Source organism: Lynx canadensis, chromosome B2 (assembly GCF_007474595.2).
Source record: "Lynx canadensis isolate LIC74 chromosome B2, mLynCan4.pri.v2, whole genome shotgun sequence".
NCBI classification, from domain to species: domain Eukaryota; kingdom Metazoa; phylum Chordata; class Mammalia; order Carnivora; family Felidae; genus Lynx; species Lynx canadensis.
In genome coordinates this window covers 33,900,112-33,924,058 of record NC_044307.1, presented here as the reverse complement: position 1 = coordinate 33,924,058, position 23,947 = coordinate 33,900,112, and the positions used below count along the sequence as shown (strand labels likewise).

Here is a 23,947-nt window from a genome sequence, read left to right as displayed (position 1 = left end):
TGCAGGGCATTCCCCTAGACCCTCTAAACTAATATATTATTTGGCATAAGTTTAAAGACATTCCCCTCACGTAATGTTCCTATATTCCAGGGAAACTGCCAATGATTTCTTTGAAAATAAGCCTTTTACTTTAGGTCAAGTGTTCCAAAGGGATTTTGTGTTACATTCTTGAATCAAAAAAAAGAATCCCCGGTTGCCTAAAAACTAAGAGCAAGGACTCCAAAGCCAGTCTGCCTGGGTTCAAAACCAAACCCAAGCTGCACCATTTCCTGGCTTACCACCTGGGGCAAAGCTACACGACTTCTCTGTGCTTCAGTATCCTCATCAATAAAATGGCAACAATGCTAGTGCCTTCCCCAAAGGGACAGCATGAGGACAACATGAGATCATATTTGTAAAGTGCTTAGAACACTGTATGACACAAAGTAGGTGTTATAAAAGCAACTATTACATTAAAATAAATAAATCCCTCATTCCTCTTTTTTGGTAAAATATTACCTAAGCATATAGCGAGTGATGTTTGAATCTCATCCAAAGAGACAATTCTCCAAGTGGTCACATGTAGTGCTTTATAAGCAACAGTTTGGGAGCCAGAGAGACTCCTGGCTTTGTACCCCTCTGTGTGGCCCTGGACTTGAACCTGTCCCTGAACCTTGACTTCTTCATCTGTAAAATGGGAATGATGATAATTATCTACTAGGCATACTATAAAGGTAAACTGAGAAAATACAGATGTAAAGTTCTTGACACAAAGTATTAAGTGCTCGAGAAGTAAAACTATCCCCCTTCCAAATACACGTGTACATACCCACCTACAACTATGGCAACAACTCTGAGCTGTTGTGAACAGATACAGCAATAAGGGCCGATTTTTGCAAGTTTTATCACGGCCGTGGGGCAACCGGAAGAAGCAAGAATCAGGTAGCTGGACCCAACCAGGACAAGTGTCAATGCTCAGGCTTCATCAAGCTGGATCAGAGGAAGAGTGGGACACAATGCACCAATAGTTAAAAACAAAGCCAGGACTGGGGCTCCTCTCCAGGCCCAGCCAAGAGCTAAAGATCTAAAAACAAACACAAGAAAGCCTAAGAATCTTGAAGTGATTCAAGTAAACAGCCCTGAACTGATCTGTTTTGCAAGCTTTCCTGGTTATTGAACTTCTTTTAAGAAGGTCTTGACTATAATTCAAAAGGAAAAATTACTGAAGAAATGGATTGTGTTTAAAGACAGCAAAAGAAAATCACAATGACTGCTTATTCAGGCGAAAGGAAAACAAAGTCAATAGGTTGGTTCACTCAAACAAAATGGGTTCTGATATAGGCAGAAAATTCCTTTAAAGAAGTTTCCTTCTTGGGCGCCTGGGTGGCTCAGGCAGTGAAGCATCTGACTCTGACTTGATTTCGGCTCAGGTCATGATCTCATGGTAAGTGACAGCCTGCTTGGGATTCTCTCTCTCCCTCTCTCTCAAAATAAATAAGTAAACTTTAAAAAGTAAAATAAAATAGGGGCGCTTGGGTGGCTCAGTTGGTTAAGCATCCAAGTTCAGCTCGGGTCATGATCTCACTCACAGTTTGTGAGTTCAAGCCCCACAACGGGCTCTGTGCTGACAGCTCAGAGCCTGGAGCCTGCTTCGGATTCTGTGTCTCCCTCTCTCTCTGCCCCTCCCCGACTTGTGCTCTGTCTCTCTTTGTCTCTCAAAAATAAATAAATGTAAAAAAATTATTTTTAAATAAATAAAAGTCAAGAGATCTTCAAAAAAGAAAAAAGAAGAACGATCTTTCTAAGGTTAAATAAAGTGCCACCTCCAAATTAGCTTGTGTTCTCTGTAATAGCTAACACCTTAAATAACAGTACCACTTTTTCTACCTTTCAGAGGTAAGAATAGAGACTTTTCAAATTTTAAAAACAGAATGTTACTCAGGGCACCTGGCTCAGTTGGTTAAGTGTCTGTCTTGGGCTCAGATCGCAATCTCGCAGTTCATGGATTTGAGCCCCATATTGGGCTCTGTGCTGACAGCTCGGAGCCTGGAGCCTGCTTTGGAATCTGCGTCTCCCTCTCTCTCTTCCCCTTTCCTGCTCGCATTCTGCCTCTCTCTCAAAAGAAAACATTAAAAAATTTAAGAAAAATAGAATGTTCCTCAAAGAAATTAAAATCCCTGAGATTTTAAACGTTTGCTATGACTGAAAACAGTTGTAATTAGGAGATCTACATAAGCAAAGCTGAAAGTTGCAAAATGTACAGAAGGATGAACAAGAAAAATTTTTATTTTCATGGGGCACCTGGTGGCTCAATCAGTTAAGCATCGGACTCTTGATCTGGGCTCAGAGGTCATGATCTCACAAACATGAGATCTCACACCCCACATCAGGCTCTGTGCTGATAGCATGAAGCCTGCTTGGGATTCTCTCTCTCTCTCTCTCTCTCTCTCTCTCTCTCTCTCTCTCTCTCTCTCTCTCTCTCTCTCTCTCTCTCCCTCCCTCCCTGTCTCTCTCTCCCTCTCTAAATAAATAAACCTAAAATTTTTTTTCTTACTTAATCCTCATAAAGACAAGCACTCGATCGTACCTTCCAAACGTAAAAATCAATGCTACTTATTCAGTATCAGTGAATGCTTAATAAATGCTGATTACTGGTATTATTAGTGGTATACACATTTGGAGCTGCTTTTCCAGTCACAGTAAAAGGACTGACTCAGCCCATACATCACGTTGCCGCTAGTCATCACTGGCAGGAATAAGCACATGGTGTAGTCACGACAAAGGACAGACCCCACCACGTGGAGACAGAGCTACAGCCGCAGTCTTGCAAGAATCATGCACCAGCCAACTCAACGGTGTTGATACCTGCTTGGCACTATGAAGCTTCAGTGTTTTCAGCTACATTTTCCATTCTGAGTAAAGAAGTTCAGTATATTTCTCTTACTTGTATTCTTTTTAATATTTATTTATTTTTGAGAGAGGTAGAGAGTGAGCCGGGGGGAAGGGCAGAGAGAGAGGGAGACAGAATACCAAGCAGGTTCTGCGCTGACAGCCCCATGTGGGGCTCAAACCCACGAACCGTGACATCACGACCAGAGCCGAAACCAAGAGTTGGACGCTTAACCAACTGAGCCACCCAGGTGCCCCCTCTTACTTTTACTTTTATTTTTTTCATCTTAACTAATGAAAATGCTCTTAAAAGAAGGTGAGAGCCCCACATAAAAGTGCTGTGAATTCCGTCAGTATAATGGTGCTGGCTGCTCTCACTGCCTAACAGAGGCCAAAATCTCTCTAAAGTAGAGCCCTGACTGTCCCAACAACTATCAAAAAGAAAAAATAAGTGGTTCCATGTGCTGCTTTTATCACTTAAAAAAAACGTATTTATCTATTTTGAGACAGAGAGAATGAGCAGGGGAGAGGGGCAGAGGGAGAGAGTAAGAATCCCAAGCAGGCTCCACACTGCCAGCACTGAGCCCAATGTGGGGGGCTCAATTCCACAAATCGTGTGATCGTGAGATCACAACCTGAGCTGAAATCAAGAGTTGGATGCTTAACCAACTAAGCCACCCAGGCGCCCCTGCTTTTATCACTTTTAAATTGACTCTATAATGTAGTATTTGTATAGCTAGTCAACGGGGGAATCTGGGCCAAGGCAGAAGGACCCAGACCCAAACCTCCCACCTGTACTCCAAGCATAAAAAACCAATGAATAAAATGTAACAACAACAAAAAAATGCTTTTGTGTATATTTTGTATATAGCTCCAAACCAAGAAAAGAAATGCACAGATGTCAGAACAGGAACTCAAAATCAGAGCTGTGAATGGGAACTCCCAATGCACTAAATTAGAAATCAACAGTAAGTACAGAGAGAAATGTGCTTAGTATACTTAATAAAAGACAATTCAACTCACTGTTCAATGTTTATGTAAAAAGAGTAACACGTGAAACATATTCAGAGTAACAAATAAGACTGAATAATCTAAGTAACAAGTCAGCTTAACAGATCTAGATTCTTATCTAGAGTCCGCCCATAAAGCTGGTGGGAAAACACTATTTCAAGTTGGTCTTCCATAAGTACTACCTAAGGAATTTGGTTACTCAAGTCCCTCAAGCATGCTTCTAAAGTCTTTTGGCATCTATAGGGCCATCTATGGCCAGCAGGAAACTTAAAAAGAGAAAAAAGATTGGAAGCTAGCTGAACTAATCTATACTCTCAAGGATTAGAACACTTGATTCACAAATTGTCAGATGAACCAGCACAAACGGGGGGGGGGGGGGGACTTTGAGTAGAAATATCAGTCAAGTAAAATACACAAACACACACAACACCACTTCATTATAAACCAATTCAACTGCTTTTCATAGTAAAATAAAATTGTTAGTCTAAATATCTCACAGCACATTTTTAAGAGGTTTTATTGAAGCATAAATATGTTTAAATATATGAGTTCCTAATGATATTTACCAAAAAAAAAAAAACACCTCATTAGACACCACTGAAGACTACTAGGAAACCAAATGGATCTGAAAACTGGTAAAGAACAGAAAAGAATCAGGCACTCAACTCATCTTTCCTGAACAAACTGTATCCCAGGATAACCAAGTGGTTGATAACAGGAGGTTTCTCTCTAAAAAGTATTCCAGGTAATAAGTGAAGAACGTAAAATAGAAATGAAATATCACCACTTTGCAAACTCTTTTTTTTTATTTTTTTTTTTCAACGTTTATTTATTTTTGGGACAGAGAGAGACAGAGCATGAACGGGGGAGGGGCAGAGAGAGAGGGAGACACAGAATCGGAAACAGGCTCCAGGCTCCGAGCCATCAGCCCAGAGCCCGACGCGGGGCTCGAACTCACGGACCGCGAGATCGTGACCTGGCTGAAGTCGGACGCTTAACCGACTGCGCCACCCAGGCGCCCCTGCAAACTCTTAATGAACTCATCGTCTAGGCAGTGATCTTCAATGGCTGCCACCATCACAAGAAAGAAAGACTCAGGACACTTGGGTGGCTCAGTCAGCTGAGCATCTGACTTTAGCTCAGGTCATGACCTCCTAGTTCCTGAGCTTGAGCCCCACACTGGGATTGCTGATGTCAGCCTTTCAGCACAGAGCCCGCTTCCCCCTCTCTACCCTTCCCCCACTTGCGTGCTCCAAAAAATAAATAAATATTTAGAAAAAGAAAAAAGAAAGACTCAACTGAAGGAAGCACACAACACCCCGAGGAAGAAATCCTGCCAAAAAAATTGAACCTGAATCAGATCAAGTCTCTAGATCCAATTTCCAGCTTATAGGCAATACAGGGGACAGATGAACATGTTAAATGACACCTCAGAGATGCAATCAGCAAAACCCGGACTATGGGAAATGGGGCAAATGCCCCTTTTCTTTCAAATACACTGGAAAGAAAAATGACAGAGATGAAACCCACAGATTTAAAGAGACTAAAAGATATATCAAACGAATACAAGGTGTTTACAGACTTGAACAAACCAACTGGAAAATACAGAATATTTTAGACAATATGGAAAATTTGAACCCTAACTAAACATTTGATGATTTTAAGGAATTGCCATTTTTTTAGATGTGATAACGGTATTGTGAATATTTTTTAAAGAAATCTTTATCTTTTAAAAATATGTACTTAAGTAATATGATATATAGGCCTCTCTTCAAAATAATTTCGGTGCAGCGGGGGGAGTGGGTGCCTGCGTGGCAGTTAAGCATCTTACTCTTGATTTCAGCTCAGGTCATGATCTCACAGTTGTGAGATCAAGCCCCATGTCAAGCTTTCTGTGCTGGGGATGGAGCTGCTTGAGTTTCTTTCTCTCTCTCTCTCTCCCTCTCTCTCTCCCTCCCTCCCTCCCTCCCTCTCCCTCTCTCTCTCTCTCCCCCCCTCTGCTCTTCTCCCCTGCTTGCATTCTCTCTCTTCCCTTCTCTCTCTCTCAAATAAAATTTAAAATAATAACAATAATAATTTAGTTGTGGGGTGATAAAAAGAAACAAAATTGGCCACAAGCTGATAATTGTTTTATGAGTACATAAGGTATGTGAGGTGTCATTATTTTATTCTCTTGATTTCTGTATGTTTGAAATTTCCCAAAATAAAAGCTAGAACAACAAAAGAAAACGGCTTTTGTCTCATTCTGCTTCAAGCATATTGCTCAATGCATTGTGTGTTATTAATGGCCCTCTTCTAAACATTAGCCTCTGAAGAAGGACCTGAGAGGTCCCAACTTGACCATTAAAAATCCTATGCCTGCACAAAAGTAACTTTCTAAATAGAAGTAGCATTAGCGGCCATAGATCAATACATTACTTCCCAATCAGAAGGACCCAGAAGATGTAACTCTTATTATAAGAGTCGTCAAATACAATTGCATAAGTAACTCTCGTCACAGTTGAATACTCAAACTACATCTACTGTTCTCAGTACATAAAATGTTATAAGCACAAATGTGCACACAATCTTATCTACAAGATTACATATGCCAATGCTGTTCCAACAGCAGAAAACTAAAAACAAACTCCTAACTAATGGCAAAGAAGGGATTCAATAATTACAGTTCATACACACTATGGAATACCACTTACTCATTTAAAATGAGGTTGAAGAGAAAATGAAAGTTGTTTATAATACATTAAGTGCAAATTTGAGGCAAAGTATGTACAGAACAGTGTCATTTCTAGTAAAAAAAATTATTATATATATTTACATATTATATTATATTATATTATATTATATTATATTTTTTTTTTGTAAAGAAAAAAGACCAAAGAATATACATGAAAATTACAACAGCTAACTCTTTTAGGTGGTGGGATTACAGATGATTTTATTTTCTTCTTTGTGCTTTCATGTGTCTGGCAATTTTTCTATACTAAATGTAGAGGTCCATAATCCCTTATTTATAATTCAGATACCCAAAAATCCCTGAAAATAGATTTTTAAAAGTTACTGGCAAACTTGTTTAGGTGCAAAACCTGCCCTAAACATACTTCATATTTATCCCCTTTAGTGTGAATATTGACAGATGTCACTGCAGGGATAAATGTTTCAGACTGTTGACCCAGATTCCACTAGGGGCTCACTAGGACTCTTCAACAACCCCAAAATTCTGGATACTAAACCCCAATGTCTCAGACAAAACACTGTAGACCTGTATCAGTCTGTACCCTGCCACCATTACCATGTTTAGGCTTCTAAAAATGGGACTCACATTTGAAAAGTTTGGGAGCTCCTGCTATCAATTATTATAACTTTTAAAGCAGCATCAATATAAAATATGTCCTTAACAACAAGATTACCATTCCAGTTTATCAAAGGTGGCGAGCACTGGGCTCCCATCAGAAGGTTTCAGCAGCCAAGGTTTACCAGGCATTACGTGCCTTCCATATTTTAGCTCACGTGATGCTGCTTCAGGAAGTAGATACTATCCCAGGCCCATTATACACATGAAGACACAGATGCTCAGAGAGGTTATGTAACTTGACTAACTCACAAGGCAGAGTTGGGTCAGAGTCTGCCCTTCGGCAGCCATGCTAAGGCCTCGTCAGTTAAGTAATCCACAGGGCAGTTCTGCTTCCTGGATCATCTCCACCATTTTTAATAGCAGTAATAACATCACAAGTAAAGCAGAGACAACTGACTTGTTTTAAAACCTCTTTTTTGATTTGTAAACTAAACAAACTTGATCTACAAATTACTAAGAAAGGATAAATATGAAGCCATAACATATAATTTCTAGTATTACTACCATTAACTGTAACCACACCAAAGTTATTTGAAGATGTTCTACAAATGTAACAATATAATTTTCTATACCACAGAAAATCTCCCAGTAATCTTTTGGAAATCAGTGTGGGGAACATTTTCTGAGGGCTGTCCAGAAGAGACCAAGTTCCTACCCACAGGAGAGCCTGACATTTCCAAGAACAAACTCTCCACTATCTACTTTTGGGGTTTCCTTGGTGTCTCTGGGCTATAAAACCCAGTAATTTACTTTCCCTACTGAAAACTAGGGTAGAAATAGCCTTGACTTCCTTTTGCAAGCCAAATTTCACAGCTGTTGAGGGTGAACAAACCAAGGGGAAAAAAACCTTCAGAAGGGATTTTTCTGGCCAAGGATGCAACTTTCACTGGGACCATAATCTCCCAGGACAAGTGAACATGCTGAAGCTGACTGGCTACAAATCAAATTCTTCCGACCACAAGACTGTTTCACTGTTTCCAGTCTCTAATTTTTGTAACTAAGACAGTAAAAACTGAACTTCAATTGGAGAATTCAGAAAAAGGGAGAGGAGATGTCTGACTTTTCAAACTTATGTAAAATTATCTTTTTCTTTTCTTTTTTAAAAGTGTTTGTTTATTTTTGAGAGACAGAGACAGAGCACAAGCAGGGGAGGGGCAGAGAGAGAGAGGGAGATGCAGAATCCGAAGCAGGCTCCAGGCTCTGAGCTGTCAACACAGAGCTTAATGCGGGGCTTGAACCCACAAACCGCGAGATCATGACTTGAGCTGAAGTCAGATGCTTAACCAACTGAGCCACCCAGGCGCCCCTAAATCTTTTTCTACACTTACACGCCCTACTCGTTTAAGATTAGTAACTCTCTAGATTTTTAGGCACAAAATAACCACATAAAATCATAGTCTGCTTTAAAGAAAACAAAAATGTACAGCAATTCCAAAATAAAAGGGCTGCTATCCCAATAAAATCATACTTAAAAGAGGTATATTAAAAAGTTCTTGAAGCGCCTGAGTGGCTCAGTCGGTTAAGCATCTGACTTCGGCTCAGGTCATGATCTCACAGTCCGTGAGTTCGAGCCCCGCATCGGGCTCTGTGCTGACAGCTCGGAGCCTGGAGCCCGCTTCAGATTCTGTGTCTCCCTCTGTCTGCTCCTCCGCCGCTTGCACTCTGTCTCTCACACTATCTCAAAAATAAACATTTAAAAAAAAAAAGTTCTTTAAAAATCATTTTTAAGGAATTGAAAAGCTTTAGTGTAATATCAAGAAAACTGTTATCCTAATGGATAGTTGTGTTTTGTTGGTTTGTTTTGTTGCGTTCTCTCGGAAAGAGCCAGAACTTAGATCACACATGTCCATGAGATCCTGCTTCAGGACCTCACATCAACATCGTAGAATGCTGTTGTCCTCTTAGGATGTTAAAATCATTTGCTCAAATTAGGCATATTCAAAAGAAATCTGGCACTGCAGGAAGGCAGTGAGAGAAAAGCTGTCACGTCATTACAGTTTACAAGCTACACATCCATTCTGGGGAGTGAATGAAGGACCATTTTAATGCGATGGTTTTGTTAAACACTTTTTTTTCTTTTGAGTGTGAATTACTTACATAAATTTAGGAATCTTTCTTAAAAACAATGAATAAGATGAATAAGTTGTCATTGTCTTCTGACATTGGAAGAACTTTCTATTGTCCCCAAAGTGGGGTCCATTTTTCAAAAGTTTTCATTCCTTACTTCAAAAAAATTTTTCATATTTTTGGGAAACTCGTGGTGATTTCTGGATAGTCTCCCTCCTCACCTCAAATGGTAGAATAAAAACTAGTTTATAGCTACATTTATTGCTACTGTCTATACATTTTTCGATTTCTCCAGTAAGCCTCCTTGGCTTCTTTTCTTACTCACTCTTCTCATGCTTGAGAAATTAAATATAGAATGTTCCTAAACTATGACACATCTACTCCTCAGTCCTAGCCTTTGGTTTAGTTTCTCTGTGCTTCTGAACCCTCAGGAATACGTTTTACTTTACACCTTACACATACATCAGTATTTAGCTCATAACTCAATAAAAGTTTAAGTCAATATATGATGATTTCTTGTAACATTTTCTTTTTTCAGGCCTTTTTGCCCTTTAGTTGATAGAATTCGCTTCTAACCCAAATCTTACGGTCTCTAATAGAATTTGCTTTCCTGGAAATCAACAGTTTCACTAAAAGCATCAACGTATCAAACTCTCTGTTCCATGACAATGTGTGTCCAGGGCTGAAAAATACCACGAGTTAAAATGAAGTTTAACACAGCGCCTGTCCCAAGCTATCAACTGAAGGCATGCATTTGTTCAACAATCAGAAAAGGAGATACTATTATGTAAAGTAAAATCCATGCCATCCGGAACCACTCTAGGACTAGACATTTCAGAGAACTATGCTTTCTAAATAATCTACTTTAAGTAACAAAAATTGTATTTGAATCATTTTGGATAAAAAACTAAAATATGTTTTTCCTACTTTCATTAACATGCTCTATTGCATATAACTTATTTGATGGCTAAGTGTCATAATAAACAGAAATTACAGCACTAAGATCTAGTACAACAATGCTTGGGGCCTATGCAAGCGTGTAGGGCTATGCACATCTATGTTAATAGTCTCAAATTACTGAGGATGGGAAAAGCTAGGATAGATTTTAATCGCTTTTTCTGTCTCTTATTTTGTCAATCAGTCACACAGACATATCATACTACTATAAACGCTGTAAGGAAACAGACGATGTATCAGGAGAGGGACTGATTTTGATAAAGTACCTATTCTGTGCCAGGTCTGAGATAAACTTTGCAAGGCATGTAGCAATCAGCCTGGCACAAAAGTAGAAAATGGGTAAACACTAGGTAAATGAATAGCACTAATGTGCCTACCTAAGCACGTTCTCTCTTATTTACAGCTTCTAATCTGCCATGACCTGGAAAACGCATACCCAAGTGTGAAAGAACACCATTTAAAATATGTCTAGCCTGGTACTTTGCACATACCAGGGGCAGCATGGCAAAACTGTATGTGCTGAACTGAGGATGGCGAATAGTGAGCATTTACAATGTGCCAGAAAGTGTGGGAAGTGTCTTACACACATTATCTAAGGTGATACCTATAAAGCAAACAATATTATCCCCATTTTACAGATGGAGAAATTGAGGCTCCAAGTGGTTGAGTAATTTATAATAAAATCAAGCAGCTAGTCGGTGATGGCAGTACTCTATGAATTCAGGCAGTCTGACTACAGAACAAGTAGTCTTTTTCTTTTTGAGAGAGTGAGAGTGAGATAGAGAGTGAAAGAGAGAATGAGTGGGGGAGGGGCAGAGAGAAAGGGAGACAGAGAATCTGTAACAGGCTCCAGGCTTTGAGCTGTCAGCACGCAGCCCGACGCAGGGATCGAACTCCCGAATGGTGAGATCATGACCTGAGCCGAAGAAAGATGCTCAACCAACTGAGCCACCCAGGCGCCCCAAGAACAAGTGTTCTTAAGTGTAATACTACACTGCCTCTGAATAAATGTGCAGTAAAGAAGAAAAGGTCAGAAAGACATGAAGTTTATAACAACTTTTTGTTTTCCTAGTAGAAGTTTTTGCTGACTTTCTGATTCTCAGGGATATTCTCAATGGGTGAGGGTTACTGCACGTCAACATTATACTTACAGGCCAGTGCAATAAACTATGAAAGCCAGACAAGTAAAGAATGAGCCAGTAGAATTACTGCACAGTACAGATGATGGGTTCCAAAGAAGTAGAAGCCTGAGAGATCCGTGTGTATTAGGGTCATTAGGGAGGGCTGTAAGAAGTTAAGACCTAAGCCCAAGAAGTGTAAGAGAAAAGACATGGGGTAAGAGAAGGGGCATTTTGTAGTTTCAGAATCAGCACAAACCCTCTGTGGACATGGCAGGGGGAGGGGTCGGTTGGGGGGGTTGGTCATAAGTAGATGAACAAACACACATGTGGTTTGGAACATTTATATCCAATGCAGCTGTAAGCTCTTATTCTTGCCAGCTTTACTTGGTCACTCAAACAGCTGGACAAACATAGGTTACAGTTGGCAGTACTAGTGGGGGTGGGATATGGCAGCTAATGCAAAGGCTAGATCTAAAGCTACGATTCCCTAGCTCCCGTTAAGGGTCCTTGAGGTGTGGAGTGTGAGGTGTTAGATTTCCAAACCTAAAAAGGGAGGACATGCTGACCTAGGGACTATTTAAATACATAGTATCATTTGCTCAGAGATCTTTCACTAGGTTGAGCCAGAATCACCTCTAATTAATGACACACCTAGTGTAACTATTGGTGCAGATCCTCCCTGCCCCTAAGAATCACAAGGATGAGAGGTTAGGGCAGCTCTTAGGCCATCTACCATCTCTATAAGAGACAGGAGAGCAAATCAGGAATCAGCTGTCTTACGCAAGGGTGTGGAGACACATCCACACTTTAGGACAGAGACTGAACTTATTAGCATGAGGCCAAAAGTAAAAACACTGTGGTAAACAAAGATTTCCTAGTCTCGCTTAACTACACGGCAGCTAAATCCTCAGCAAAATGTTAACAGTCTCTGAAGTGTGAGCCTAAGAGCAATTTGACCTGTACTTGGAAGGTGGGAGACATGTGCAAGTTTCTCACTTCAGCAGGATATACTAGGGGTTAAGGTATCTTCTGGCAAACCTCCAAATGCTACATTATTCACCTGATTAGAGACTGGCACTTGGAACATGTATGGTCTTTCTCTCATCTCTCAGATATCAGAAGTGCAGAAATATCAAAGTAATCCAGAGAAGATTCAAAACCCAATGCATGCATTCAAAGTACGTTTATAAGTTGCGAGGCACTGATCTAGGGATTGAGACTATAAACATAACGAAGAAAGACTACATCACTCTAAAGGATGGAAATGTACCCATTCATTATTACGTTTTATCATGCCCAAAAACTCCAGACTGCCGGCAGGAAGTTCTTCTAGTGCCCCAGTAGCACCAAGCAAGTCTTTTTCCTGCTTCTATGCCTCTGACCATAGCTTGCCAACCTGGAATGGTCTCACTGTACATCACCTATCTATATCCTCACATCCTTCAAAGCCAGCTGAAGTCCTCCTCCTAGAAGTCATAATCTCCATCTCATCCCCTAAGTTCTGTCTCCTTTTGCTGAACTACTAACAATCACAGCGAGTACAGCCATCACTTTATTTAGAAATCTGTCATCCTCTAATTGATAACTTGTATTCATTCAATGAATCCTAGGTACCAACTGTGCGACAGCATTGCCCTAGGGACTGGAGAAACTGCGGCAAACAGCACTGGTTTTAACCTCCCAAAAAAGAACTCATGGGGAGAGTTCTCCTATGCCGCCTTTGAAAATCTTCTGTGTAGACCTGGGTCTGTACTCAGTGCTTCATACCTAACAATTTATTAGAGCCCTGGGCTTCTTTGGTCCAAACTCACTCAAACTGAAGTTACAAAAACCAATGGGGAACAAAAGCCAACGAAGCCATTTCTAAATGAACTTCCACTTCGTAAAAACCTCAAAAGAACAAGGAAGGAAAAGAAAACAGGCTATGAAAGTGCTGCTGAACCAACACATTTTACTCACACTGACAAAGTACCTCCAATCCCCCCTCCAAGCCACACAAAAGTGACCTTTCTCTCTCCATCCTTACCAGCTCCGGATTCAAGTGTTTATTTTAACAACAGATCTCAGAAAAGTTTAAAGCACCCCTAAGTTTCCTAAACAAGTCTTTCTAAAGCTTTGTTTCTTGATAAGTAACCCCCTTGATGAATCTCGCATATGCCACTTAAGAGACTAATCCAATGAGGCTCCCGACAACGAACTAGAATTTGAGCTGCAAGCACGAGAGGGGCTAAAAGAACACCACTCTGAACGTGATAAATCCAGACACAATTTTAGTATCAACAACAAAAGCCAGGTCCTGCGGAGCAGGGTGGAAGGTTCCAAGTTCCCAAAGGAAGGGAACCAAGAGAATTTCCTCCGGGGGAGCGGTGGGATTCTGCAAGGCGTGGGAGTTTCTGCATGAGGTGAGGGAGATTTCAAATAAATATTTCTCTGCTCTAAAGTAGCTTGTGAGATACGACAGCTGGCACCCGAGAGCGGGCGAGGGTGAAGCCGGGCTGTGCCATGCGGCGGAGGCTGCCACCCGGGCACTCCCACCATTCTCCGCAGCCGGGTCAGGATATGAGAGCCCGGCGCCGCGCGGACCTGCACGGGCGCTCCTGGCCCCGTGGGCCGCCGGTCCTCGACCCTGGCACCCAGCAAAGCCACCCGCCAGGGTCTCAGGCGCCCCGACCTCTCAGGAGCCCCAGGAGACGGGCGGGGGAGAGGGGATCTCCAGCCAGCCGTCCGGCCCCGGCGCGTTACCCACCTGAGCAGACTGGAGAGGGGATGGCTCGAGGACCCGAGGCCGCCGCCGCCGCCGCCGCCGCTGCTCCCGGAGGAGCCGCCGCCGCCGCCGCCGCCCCCGAAGCCTGAGGAGAGCCGCTTCCCGGACAGCAGCTTCTCCACGGCCGGGAGGTGCCCGGTGCGGGCCGCCTCCAGCAGCTCCTGCTCCTTCCCCATCCCCAGGGCCACCGCCCCCTGGACCCCCTTCCCGGGGCCGCAGCCGAGCCTGCTCCGGCTCCCAAACTTTCCGTCTCCGGGCAACGCACCCCCCAAACCGGCCGGGGACACCACCCCCCTCCCCCCCGCCTTTTCTGCCCAGGAGCGCGTCACTTCCGGGATCTGGCGTCACGCGTCACCGCGCCCCCGTGCCCCGCCCCCTTGCCCACCTAGCTGGGCGGGGCTCGGCCGGCGGGCGCAGGTGGCTTTGGTCTGCTGGAAGCCGACCGGTTTGGGTCGGGATAGGCCTCCAAGGGCAAGAGGAAAGCGCCTGATAGATAGCCGCTGTACAGGTGTTAGGGAACAAATGGGGCCCACCTGTATGCGCCTCCCGACGTGCGCTTCCTCCCCAAAGGTTTTGGGAGCCCACAGGACAGGAAATACGGTAATTCACCCAGGCAGCGTAGAAACAAAGAGAGAAATACGGTAACGCGCACCTACATTTCCAAGTTCATTCTTTAGGCACGCATAAGTTAAATATGTGATGGATGTTGGAACCTAGTGATACAGAGGTGAATAAAATGGCCTGCTCCGCACCTCAGTGAGGGAAGAGAGGAAATTTTTAAAATACAAATATCTCTTCTTCATGGCCCCAATCTCTGAAAAGGCTCGTTAAAGTGAAACATGCAAAGACAAGACCTCCCTTCACAGTAGAATTTGTTTCCTCTTACTTTTTTTTTTTTAATTTTTTTTTTCAAAGTTTATTCATTTTTGGGACAGAGAGAGACAGAGCATGAACGGGGGAGGAGCAGAGAGAGGGAGACACAGAATCGGAAACAGGCTCCAGGCTCTGAGCCATCAGCCCAGAGCCTGACGCGGGGCTCGAACTCACGGACCGCGAGATCGTGACCTGGCTGAAGTCGGACGCTCAACCGACTGCGCCACCCAGGCGCCCCTCCTCTTACTTTTTGATGAAATTAACCGAACTGACATAAGAAGTCAAGTTTGTGAAACCGACCTGGATAGTGAGTACGGGTAAATTGGAAAAATCATTTAATTGGGTAGAAAGTATATATTGTCTTTGCTACTGGAACTGTTCCTACCTCTAATTAGGCGCTCAACAAATGTGGAGTGAATCGATGGGTTGGATCAATTCTGTTCAAGTTATATGACTTTTTTTTTTTTTTTAGGTGCTTGACGAACCGAAAAGAAATGGCAATTCACACAGGCCCACGGCCTCTCCCCAATTAAAATGTACGAGGTTGAGTCCCTGCCTAAAACTTTACCAGGCAGCCACATCCCAAGACATTGGCGTACAACGGAAAAGAGTCTTCTACCGTCCCCAAACTTTACTCTGAGGAAAATGGATTATGGAGTTAACCACGTTTTTAGAAAGGCAGCGTGGAGGGGGAAAAACGTCCTTCAGGAAACAACACAGCTCTCCTTTACAAATGCTGATTTCCCAGAGTGGAAAACCCACAAACTGATTTCCGTACCCTCAATTTTCCGTCTCCAACCGCCACCAAATCAGTTAAAACGGAGCTCTTGAAGTGCCCTACGCGTGCCTTAAAATGATCCCTCCGAGGAGCGGTAGGGGTGACGTCATCGCAGCGCGACGATAGGAAGTAAGCTTCTGGGTTGCTCTGACTCAGTCAGTCCCGAGCTCCAGAACCTGACAGGACTGCGATCTCGCCCTTCTTTTTCTTGCTGCTATGGATAATGCCTGCGAGTCGCCCCCGGAAAAAGGTGGAGAGACGGGGGAGTCAGAAGAAACGGCTGCTGCTCCCGGGGGCCCGGGGGCTACCGACACAGACGGAATCCCAGAAGAAACTGATGGGGACGGAGATGCGGATTTGAAAGAAGCTGCGGCGGAGGAAGGCGAGGTAGGGAGACATGTGTGGATGAGGTCAGAGGAGTACTCTGAGATTGTGTTAACAGAGCTTGCTCGACCGGCTTCCTGGTTGGTCCCTGCCAAGCCCAGATAACTCGAACTCACCATGACTCGAACTCACCATGACTCCCTCTAGGTCTGCCAAGATGTGTCCGGAGAGGGAGGAGACAAAACTAGTGCGGGTTCGGTTCCAGAGCCCCAGCCTCTGGGTTAATACTTTTAATCCCCGCTCCTAGATATTAAGGCTACTTCTAAGAGATTTTTTAAAAATTTTCAGGCAAATTCTACCCCTAACGTGGGGCTGTACCTCAGGACCCTGAGATCAAGAGTCCCATGCTTTTCAGGAGGAGCTACTCAGGCGCCCCTAAGGGAGTTTTACATAGCCTCTTGGTTTTCCTGGTGAGGAAATTGGGATCTGATGTCACAGACAGTGCAAGAGCTAGAACCCAGGATTCCTCGTATCCCTTTGACCGAAATATGGTTTCTCCTAGATGTTGCTCAAGCATAACTGTCATACGCTGCAGAGCCGTTAAAGGGAGACTTGGAGTTACTGGTTCAGTCATGTTTTTACTCTCGTGGGACACTTAACTACGACCAGTGACCTGGGTGTCAATGTCCAAGGGACTCTATAGCATAAACACACCAAACCCCAAGAGCTCAGCAGTGTTGCCTAACTGAGCATCAGTCAGGGGACTAGAATCTCAGCGTGCTCTGGCTTCCATTTCTAGAGATGGAATCTTGGAGTCTTAGAACTTCCTAGGGACTTAAACAGATCATGGGGAGGACACTGGATTAGATAGAAACAGCCTTTCAGAGAATTAAGTTGCATCAAAATATATAAAGTAAGAACTTTTAGAAAAATGTGGGAGCACCTGGTTGGGTCAGTTGGTTGAGCATGGGACACTTCATTTCAGCTCAGGTCATGTTCTCACGGGTTCCTGAGTTCAAGCCCTGCATTGGGCTCTGCGCTGTCAGCAAGGCTCCAGCTTGGGATTTCTCTCTCTCTGCCGCTCCACACCTCGTGCTCACATGCTCTCTCGCTCTCTCAAAAAATAAGCATTAAAAAAAAATGTGATGAAACTTTTTAAAGAAGGAACCTTTAAAAAATATCTGAAGGACATAGAGGATTTGAATAATAATTGGTTCAGTCCAATAAAGAGCTCACTACATACAGAAATTTGCACCCAACAGGAGATACATTTTTTTTGATCCTTCTGACTGAAACACTGTTGTTGTTTTTAATGTTTATTTATTTTTGAGAGAGAGAGAGAGCACGACCGGCTGGGGGGGGGGGGGTTGAAGAGAGAGAGGGAAACACAGAATCCGAAGCAGTCACCAGGCTCTGAGCTTCAGAGCCTGACGCAGGGCTCAAACCCACGAGCCGTGAGATCGTGACCTGAGCCAAAGTCGGACATTTAACGGACTGAGCCACCCAGGCGCCCCAAACTGAAACACTTTTAAATTTTTTTTTTTTCAACGTTTTTATTTATTTTTGGGACAGAGAGAGACAGAGCATGAACGGGGGAGGGGCAGAGAGAGAGGGAGACACAGAATCGAAACAGGCTCCAGGCTCCGAGCCATCAGCCCAGAGCCTGACGCGGGGCTCGAACTCACGGACCGCGAGATCGTGACCTGGCTGAAGTCGGACGCTTAACCGACTGCGCCACCCAGGCGCCCCTGAAACACTTTTAAAAATTGATCATATACCAGGGGTACCTGGGTGGCTGGTTGGTTAAGCTTCCAACTCTTGACTTCCGCTCAGGTCATGATCTCAGGGTTTGTGACATGGAGCCAAGGCTGGGCTCCCTGCTGACAGCACGGAGTCTGCTTGGGATTCTCAGTCTCCTGTCTCCCTCTTTCTCTGCCCTTCATCCCACTCGCGTGCACGCACATGCGCGCTTTCTCTCTCTCTTTTTTGTCTCTCTCTTTCCCCATCAAAAAATAAACCTTTTTTAAAGTTAATTTAAATTAAATTAACCTTAAAGATTGATCATATACTATACCACAAAGAAAAACCCAAATTCTTAAAAGCGGAAATCAAAACAGGGCACATCCTATTAGCACAGTGCAATAAATATGAAATTAACAACAAAAAGCTTCTCCCGACTGCCACTCCCCCCAAATAACCCCTGGACATTTTAAACTGTTTTTTAAATAGCCCTTAGATTAAATTAACAAAGAGAACACTACATCATATCATACGGGCCTTGACCAAAACCGTATTTAAAGAAAAATTCATAGCTTTACATATTTGTATTAACAAACAGGAGATGCTGAAAATAAGCACCCAACTCAAGAAACCAGAAAAAGAACAGAATAAACCAGAAATATTTGATGTTCAAATTTAGGCCAAATAAATTTTAAAATCTAAGAAAATGACTCATTTTTAAGGAAAATATAAATCACCAAAATTCAAGCACATAGAGGTTAGAAAACTTGTATAAATAGGTAACTAGAGAAGAAATTGGAAAGTTTTTTAAAGATACACTATCTTCACTCTTACCTACCCCCTCATATTCCTCTATGAGTTTATGTGAGTTCCTCTTTAAGAAAAACAGAGGTTAAATCCCATTAATGAAGTTTGTTGTCTTTTGATTGTATATTAAGTTGGAGGGGATGAAGTTTGGATTTGAATTATTATTAAACATCTAGCATGAGTAAACCTATGTTAAATGCTTATGTGGGGAGAGAGAAATAAGAGACAAACCTATCTTCAAAAAGTTCACATTCTAGCAGTGAGAAACATTTGCGTGATACAGTAGAATTGAAAGATAGGAAGAAAAGAGCATTATGTGTGGGAGAAGCTCACTTAAACGTTCTGAATCCATGGGGCGCCTGGGTGGCTCAGTCGGTTGAGCTTCTGATTCTTGGGTTCCACTCAGGTTGTGACTTCATGGTTCATGAGCTGGAGTCCACATTGGGCTGTGTGCTGTCAGTGTGGAACCTGCTTGGGATTCTCTCTCTCTCAAAATAAATAAATAAGCTTTAAAAATATATATTAAAAAACAAAAGTTCCAAATCCAGGGCCAACTAGCTCGCTCAGTTGATAGAACCTACAACTCTTGATCTCAGGGTCATGAGTTCGAGCCCCATGCTGGAGGTAGAGGTTACTTAAAAAAAAAAAAAAAAATTATTAAAAGTTACAAATCCAAAGAAACACTGTTTTGATGAGAGGGTGCCTCCTTTTTAATATTCTTTCAAGATGGAATCATCAACAATAAAGAGATGTATAGATTTAGAGGCAGAAGAGCTGGCTGGATGCAGAGGCCTTTTCTGACATCCCCCCTAAAGGATGAGGTCAGGAAGTGGGCTCAATGCGGGAGAGTGGTTATCGTGATCCTTGGCACTTCATTTCCTTTGTAAACATACTAGAGCTAGGATCATATAGCTAAACTGGAAAGTTGGATTCTTTGGCTGGTTTTCTTTTCACAGCTAGGCTATAAACTTCTTTAGGACAGAGAGTGTATCTTAACGCATGATGGTACAGCCAGTGCTTGGAACCAGAAAAACTATTGAATAATGGATTTGTTGTGCTGTAAAGAGAATGAGGTCTTACCTTCTTCCCCAAGTCTGGAAAGTAGGCCAAATATATAATAGGGTTTCTTTTCATCTTCTCAGCTCAAGAGTCAGGATATCTCAGATTTAACAGCAGTTGAAAGGGAAGACTCATCTTTACTTACTCCTGCAGCCAAAAAAATGAAAATAGATACCAAAGAAAAGAAAGAGAAGAAGCAAAAAGTGGATGAAGATGAGATTCAAAAGATGCAGTAAGTTACTTTGTGATTTTTTTCCCCATTTCAAGTCTCTAACTTGACCGTACAAAGTCAATAAATTTGGGGAGCCTGTAATTTTTTTCTCTTTTTTATACTCAAAAGAAAGTAAAGCAAATAATACTTTATGTAACATTTTAGGAAATATAAATAAATAAAAAGAAAAAAATATCCTCTTGTCACCAGAAATAAACACTGTTAGGGGCGCCTGGGTGGCGCAGTCGGTTAAGCGTCCGACTTCAGCCAGGTCACAATCTCGCACTCCGTGAGTTCGAGCCCCGCGTCGGGCTCTGGGCTGATGGCTCAGAGCCTGGAGCCTGTTTCTGATACTGTGACTCCCTCTCTCTCTGCCCCTCCCCCGTTCATGCTCTGTCTCTCTCTGTCCCAAAAATAAATAAACGTTGAAAAAAAAATTTAAAAAAAAAAAAAGAAATAAACACTGTTAGTATTTTGAGGTATAGTCTCCAAGATATTTTCTATACATGTATATCCAGAAATAAATTTTTTCAAAGATGTTACTGTTTGTGACCTGTTTTTCACATTGTATATGGTGAATGTTTTCCATGTCAGTAATTATACATAGGTCATAACTTTTTTTTTTTTTTTTTTTTTTTTTTTTTTTTTTCAACGTTTATTTATTTTTGGGACAGAGAGAGACAGAGCATGAACGGGGGAGGGGCAGAGAGAGAGGGAGACACAGAATCGGAAACAGGCTCCAGGCTCTGAGCCATCAGCCCAGAGCCCGACGCGGGGCTCGAACTCCCGGACCGCGAGATCGTGACCTGGCTGAAGTCGGACGCTTAACCGACTGCGCCACCCAGGCGCCCCAGGTCATAACTTTTTTAATGGGCTCATTGCAAATTTATCAGAGAATACAGAAAAATAGAAAAAATAATTACCCATAATCCCACCACCCACAGTTAACCCTGGGTATGGATTAGGTTATATACTTTTTCAGATTTTGTTTTAAATGTTTTAAATATTTATAGCTAAATACTTTCTTGTAAATCTGCCTGTAAATTATCAATTTCCGTGGGTGCATTGTATTCCATTATGTAGATGAATGATCTTTTAACCAATCCCTGTAGTTCTTTTTCTTCTTTTGACATTATTATGATTGAGCATCTTTGAGCCCATCTTTGCATACTTGTCCATTTAGTTCCTAAATAAACCCCCAAGGAGTGAATTGCCAGTTCAAACAGTCTGAATGTTTTCAAAGACTCTTCATACACATTTCCAAATTTTTCTCCAGAAAGGTGGTTGCACTTCACACTCTACCAGCATGTATAAGTTTGTGTCCTCCCATTCTTACTAACACCATTCTTTATAATGCTCATCTGTCTGATTCATGAAAAATGTTATCTTATTTTAGTTTATCATTTTAATTTCTTCAGTTAATAATGAAGGTTAACTTTTTTTCCTCTGTGTTGGTCATCGGTATTTTTGTAACTTGCCTATTCATGTCCTTTGCTTATTTTCAAAATCGCTATCTTTTATTTATTGGAAAGCATTAAGAGCATAAACTCTTCTCCATATATTTTACAGATATTTTCCCCCAAGTCTGTTAATGTCAAAAACTACTGGTTTGAATATAAATTTATGTATCAAATTTTTACCATCAATGTGAAATGTAATAAGGTAGAGTTAGGGGTAGAGAGAGCCTAGTGCTGAAAACATAATCTATATAGTGACCCAACATTGTAGTTTAAGTTTTTGTTGTTAATGAAGTAGAAACGAAGTTGTATGTCATTTTCTCTCAAGTTTCTAAAGAGTAAAAATGCTTTGTCTTCATTCCTTGTAAGCACCAAGCTTAATGCTATTGACCCCTCGAAAATTCATTTTCTAACTGTCTGAGACTTTTATTGATGTGATAATATACCTTAAACATTTGTTGTTGTAAGCCAACTTAATTATCTGAATCTTTGTCTAGAATCCTGGTTTCTTCTTTTTCTGAGGAGCAACTGAACCGTTATGAGATGTACCGCCGGTCAGCGTTCCCTAAGGCAGCCATTAAAAGGGTAAGGATGGGCTACCACACTTCATTTCCATCAGATATGAGAGTTGAACTAGACACAAGAACTGTGTCCACCTCATTTTGAATGAGGTGCTAGTCAAGTTGGTGGATCATTCACACAGGAAAACAAAAATAAAATGCCTCTCGATTATCAATTGGAGTTTTGTATTCTGGGGATAAGGTCTAAACGTAGAGAATGAGTTGCTGTACACCTGAATCTTTGTCTTAATAGTCTTAATTTCAGTATCCAGCCTTTAGTAAAAACCTTTTTAGTACAAAACTCTTAAGGGTACCATATTCTTAAAAGCAGTCCTTGACTTTCTTAATCATAGTCTTTGTTCTTCTTTCAAGCTGATCCAGTCCATCACTGGCACCTCTGTGTCTCAGAATGTTGTTATTGCTATGTCTGGCATTTCCAAGGTTTTCGTCGGGGAGGTGGTAGAAGAAGGTAAGTGTTGTTGATAGCATGTACAGGATTGAACCTCTGGTGGTCTTAACTTTCAAGAATATCTATGCTAGGGGACCTAATAAAGTACCTGTGGGTGTTTCCATTTGCACTAGAAGTTGACCAAGTGGGGCACTTTGTATTCAGGAGAGCATGACCATTATTCCTCAAAAGTTTTAATACTGGGGCTCAAGGAAGCATCTGGGAAATCTTTCCAGATTCCTGTCCTCAGTCCACGGCGACAGAAGCCTACTTCGTATTTTTCCCCAATGGAGTTTGCTCATTTCTGTTGCCAAATTAAAGACCTAAGATAAACTATCACTGGGGGCTGACCAGTGTGGTATGATGAGGAGTTGTCCCTCATGTTATGAATCCTGGGAACTGTCCTCTATCCATCAAAGAAAGAACCTTGGCTGAGTGTATTGCTGGTCTCCAGTCAGTGAAATGTTTTATTTTTTTAAGTAGAAGATTATATATTACACTAAAGCTAACGTGATAGGTTTTATAGCATTCTCTTAAGAAGGGAAAATGTCTTGGTTTATTTCCTTAGCAAGCTTAAGAAGGGTTAATGAGAATTATAGGATTCAAATGGATTATGTGATTAATAAGTCCTGTGTGACCATGAGACTTTCTTCTTATCTTCTGTTTAGCACTGGATGTGTGTGAGAAGTGGGGAGAGATGCCACCACTACAACCCAAACATATGAGGGAGGCTGTTCGGAGGTTAAAGTCGAAGGGGCAGATCCCCAACTCAAAGCACAAAAAAATCATCTTCTTCTAGACTGAAGCCTAGAAAGGCCTGGTACTGAAGGAAGGAGTACCGGTTCCAGACTTCCTACTGCATGAGACTTTTGCACAGGTGCTTTAGTCCTCTAAGGATTCCATGATGATTTTAATGTCTTTCTCAGAACTCTGATATTCATCACATCTAAAAGGCATGCAGCCTGTTTCATACTTGCCTTGACTAAATATTGGCACCTCTTTGGACATTCTGAGGCATTTAACTATTTCTTGGCTAGTTAGAAGAAGAAAGGTACATGGGCCTTAAGCGTCTTCCAGACAGAGAAGCTGCTTTCAGAAAGTCTTTCCAAGAAAGCTTTGATGGTTTCACATTGAAGCATGAAGTTGCTATGATTTAGGTTGTTTCTTCTGTCTGGTTTTAAGTAGATGAAACAACCAGAAACTTTGACTTGTGATACTCTACCATGAAGAACACAGTGATGGGAGGAGTAGTGGAAAAGTTTATCCCTGTACACATATAAAGTTCCCTATGGATCTTGGTGAGTGATCATTAAACTGTTTTCCAACTTGCCTTATGTGTATTCATTTTCTGTCTAGCTGGTTGGAATGGGGAGAAATTCATCATTATTTTTTGGTGTCAGATTAAAACTGGTCTTTGGCTTTTTTTGAAAATTTGAGCCCTTCCCATTTTCTACTAGAACCATTTAAAATTTTCTCAAGAGTACTTAAAACACTTAAAAATAACGTAAAAGCCCATAATTTCAGGTTCCTATAAACAGATAAACCACAAC

At 41.9% G+C, this 23,947-nt stretch overlaps 2 protein-coding genes across 8 annotated transcripts in view; one reads left to right on the top strand and one right to left on the bottom strand.

Annotated features, from left to right (window-relative positions):
* The window catches only part of ANKS1A (ankyrin repeat and sterile alpha motif domain containing 1A), a 179,637-nt gene extending 165,221 nt beyond the window's left edge, over nucleotides 1-14,416 (bottom strand). For 3 of the 5 annotated variants that reach the window (XM_030315303.1, XM_030315305.1, XM_030315304.1), the window contains exon 1: nucleotides 14,123-14,416. In XM_030315303.1, the coding sequence (XP_030171163.1) occupies nucleotides 14,123-14,316 (194 nt within the window). In that variant the 5' untranslated portion in view covers nucleotides 14,317-14,416. The remainder of the gene's footprint in view (nucleotides 1-14,122) is intronic. The other 2 variants (XM_030315307.1, XM_030315306.1) reach the window with 1 other exon arrangement.
* On the top strand, nucleotides 1,668-23,727 carry TAF11 (TATA-box binding protein associated factor 11). 3 transcript variants are annotated; one of them, XM_030315310.1, is made up of 6 exons: nucleotides 1,668-1,679; nucleotides 15,952-16,178; nucleotides 19,805-19,953; nucleotides 21,887-21,974; nucleotides 22,322-22,418; nucleotides 23,066-23,727. In XM_030315310.1, the coding sequence occupies exons 2-6, from the start codon at nucleotides 16,008-16,010 to the stop codon at nucleotides 23,194-23,196; spliced, it is 636 nt and encodes a 211-aa protein (XP_030171170.1). In that variant the 5' UTR covers nucleotides 1,668-1,679; nucleotides 15,952-16,007; the 3' UTR covers nucleotides 23,197-23,727. The 3 variants fall into 3 exon arrangements, with proteins under 3 accessions (XP_030171170.1, XP_030171171.1, XP_030171169.1); XM_030315309.1 differs by lacking the exon at nucleotides 1,668-1,679 and having other exon boundaries at nucleotides 15,933-16,178; XM_030315311.1 differs by lacking the exons at nucleotides 1,668-1,679; nucleotides 22,322-22,418 and having other exon boundaries at nucleotides 15,924-16,178; nucleotides 23,066-23,122.
* Nucleotides 23,728-23,947: the final 220 nt, after the last annotated feature.

Excerpts from the sequence above, each read along its gene's own strand:
- TAF11 (XM_030315310.1), top strand. The coding sequence starts at position 16,008 with ATGGATAATGCCTGCGAGTCGCCCCCGGAAAAAGGTGGAGAGACGGGG. Across the intron at positions 16,179-19,804 it reads CTGCGGCGGAGGAAGGCGAG|CTCAAGAGTCAGGATATCTC; the intron begins GTAGGGAGACAT and ends TCATCTTCTCAG. Across the intron at positions 19,954-21,886 it reads GATGAGATTCAAAAGATGCA|AATCCTGGTTTCTTCTTTTT; the intron begins GTAAGTTACTTT and ends ATCTTTGTCTAG.